Source organism: Sander vitreus, chromosome 17, assembly GCF_031162955.1.
Source record: "Sander vitreus isolate 19-12246 chromosome 17, sanVit1, whole genome shotgun sequence".
Lineage (NCBI taxonomy): Eukaryota > Metazoa > Chordata > Actinopteri > Perciformes > Percidae > Sander > Sander vitreus.
The window spans coordinates 32,889,918-32,892,417 of record NC_135871.1 but is presented as its reverse complement, the minus strand read 5'-3'; the positions used below and the strand labels follow the sequence as shown (position 1 = coordinate 32,892,417).

General features: G+C 44.4%; 1 protein-coding gene across 1 annotated transcript in view; it reads right to left on the bottom strand.

The window, feature by feature from the left end:
* Positions 1 to 905: 905 nt before the first annotated feature.
* ing3 (inhibitor of growth family, member 3) overlaps positions 906 to 2,500 on the bottom strand; it is a 9,897-nt gene continuing 8,302 nt past the window's right edge. Inside the window, exons 11-12 of the mRNA XM_078273476.1 lie at positions 2,108 to 2,146; positions 906 to 1,348 (exon numbers count right to left, since the gene is read on the bottom strand). Coding sequence (XP_078129602.1) covers positions 1,232 to 1,348; positions 2,108 to 2,146 — 156 coding nt within the window. The 3' untranslated portion in view covers positions 906 to 1,231. The remainder of the gene's footprint in view (positions 1,349 to 2,107; positions 2,147 to 2,500) is intronic.

Here is a 2,500-nt window from a genome sequence, read left to right as displayed (position 1 = left end):
TTTTCTGCCGACGGTCAGCTGTCGGGATGGTGTGTCAGACCAGACAGAGCCTTAAGACCAGGTGTAATCCTGTTGATGCAACCGGCTCCCGCTGCCTGAACGACTGCTGACTACCAGACCGGATAGCAGCGTACATTTCGGTGCCTCTTTACCTTCCTGTGCTGCCCCCTGATGCTCCAAAACGGACGTTAGAGGCAACGGAAGCATGCGGCGCTGGTTACGTCATACTTCCAGGTTTCCACAAGTTTAATTTAAGACTTTTCAAAGCCCCAGTGTGCAACGTGTTGAGTTGTTCTTTATCTAAATCTGTGCTGCCCGTTCACCAACTCGTCCTTTTTTATGAATATTTACCTCCACCATCAATTCACAGTATTCCTTTTGGCTTGACATTTAACATTAGCGTTAGCATGAACTACACGCTCCATATTCATGCTGCATCTAGAAATATGTCAGCTGGTAAGAGACATACAGGACATACTGCTCCACCTTAGAGTGTGTGTGTCTCTCTCTGTGTGTGTGTGTGTGTGTGTCTGTCTCTCTGTGTGTGTCTGTCTCTCTGTGTCTCTCTGTGTGTGTTTGTGTGTCTCTGTGTGTGTGTTTGTGTGTCTCTCTCTGTGTGTGTGTTTGTGTCTCTCTGTGTCTCTCTCTCTGTGTGTGTGTGTGTGTCTCTCTCTGTGTGTGTGTTTGTGTCTCTCTCTCTGTGTGTGTGTGTGTGTGTGTTTGTCTCTCTCTGTGTGTGTGTGTGTGTGTGTGTTTGTCTCTCTCTGTGTGTGTGTGTGTGTTTGTGTCTCTCTCTGTGTGTGTGTGTGTGTGTGTGTGTGTGTGTGTGTGTGTGTCATATTTCCCCCCCGACTCGTGCAGGCCTAATGTTGAGTGAAAGAAAACCATTTGAGTAATGAGAGATCTCAGTGTTGGACATACTGACTTTAATGTGACCTGAACAGTCTAAAGACAGAACTATGGGATCCATAAACTCAGAATTATGTACATTTTATTTTAAACTGTAAAACTCTGACTTATGTTATGATAAAAAAAACAAAGCAAACAGGTAGAACATTTGTAGTTTCTGGGCTTTTTAAAATAAAAAAAAAAACTACACTTGGGTGATATTTAGTGAGACAAAACATTTGAGTCTTAATTTAAAGATGATTTCTGTTGGCACAAAGCATGTGTGTCTGGTATGTGAGCAGCCTGTTGACCTCTGACCTCGGGCGGAGGACAGTCAGTCAGTCTATTTGTGGCGGCTGCCTCTTCTCTTCATGGCGGCCGTACACTGCGGGCAATACCACTTCCCCTTGGGAGCCTCCGTCAGACCCACGCAGCCGTAGTGGAACCACTCGATGGGACACTGAACACACACACACACACACACACCCCATGTTAACACACACACACCATGTTAAAACACACACACACACCATGTTAAAACACACACACACACACACACACACACACACACACACACACCATGTTAAAACACACACACACACACACACACACACACACACACACACCATGTTAAAACACACACACACACACCATGTTAAAACACACACACACACACCATGTTAAAACACACACACACACACCATGTTAAAACACACACACACACACACCATGTTAAAACACACACACACACACCCCATGTTAACACACACACACCATGTTAAAACACACACACACCATGTTAAAACACACACACACACCATGTTAAAACACACACACACACCATGTTAAAACACACACACACACCATGTTAAAACACACACACACACACACACACACACACACACACACACCATGTTAAAACACACACACACACACCATGTTAAAACACACACACACATGTTAAACACACACACACACCATGTTAAAACACACACACACACACCATGTTAAAACACACACACACACACCATGTTAAAACACACACACACACACCATGTTAAAACACACACACACACCATGTTAAAACACACACACACACCATGTTAAAACACACACACACACACACACACACACACACACACACACCATGTTAAAACACACACACACACACCATGTTAAAACACACACACACACACGCTCTAATAAACATGATACTTACATCTGTGTTATCACAGCCGACCATTTCTCCGTAAGAAACCTGAAAATATTGAAGTTTTTTTTTTTAGTTGTTAAAAACACTAAATCTGATGTTTATCAACCAATAGAAAGACTGAAAACAGGGCTCCATCGGGGCTCGTACCCCGTTACAGGTGCTCGTACCCCGTTACAGGTGCAGTATCTATCGTACCCCGTTACAGGTGCAGTATCTATCGTACCCCGTTACAGGTGCAGTATCTATCGTACCCCGTTACAGGTGCAGTATCTATCGTGCCCGTTACAGGTGCAGTATCTATCGTACCCCGTTACAGGTGCAGTATCTATCGTACCCCGTTACAGGTGCAGTATCTATCGTACCCCGTTACAGGTGCAGTATCTATCGTACCCCGTTACA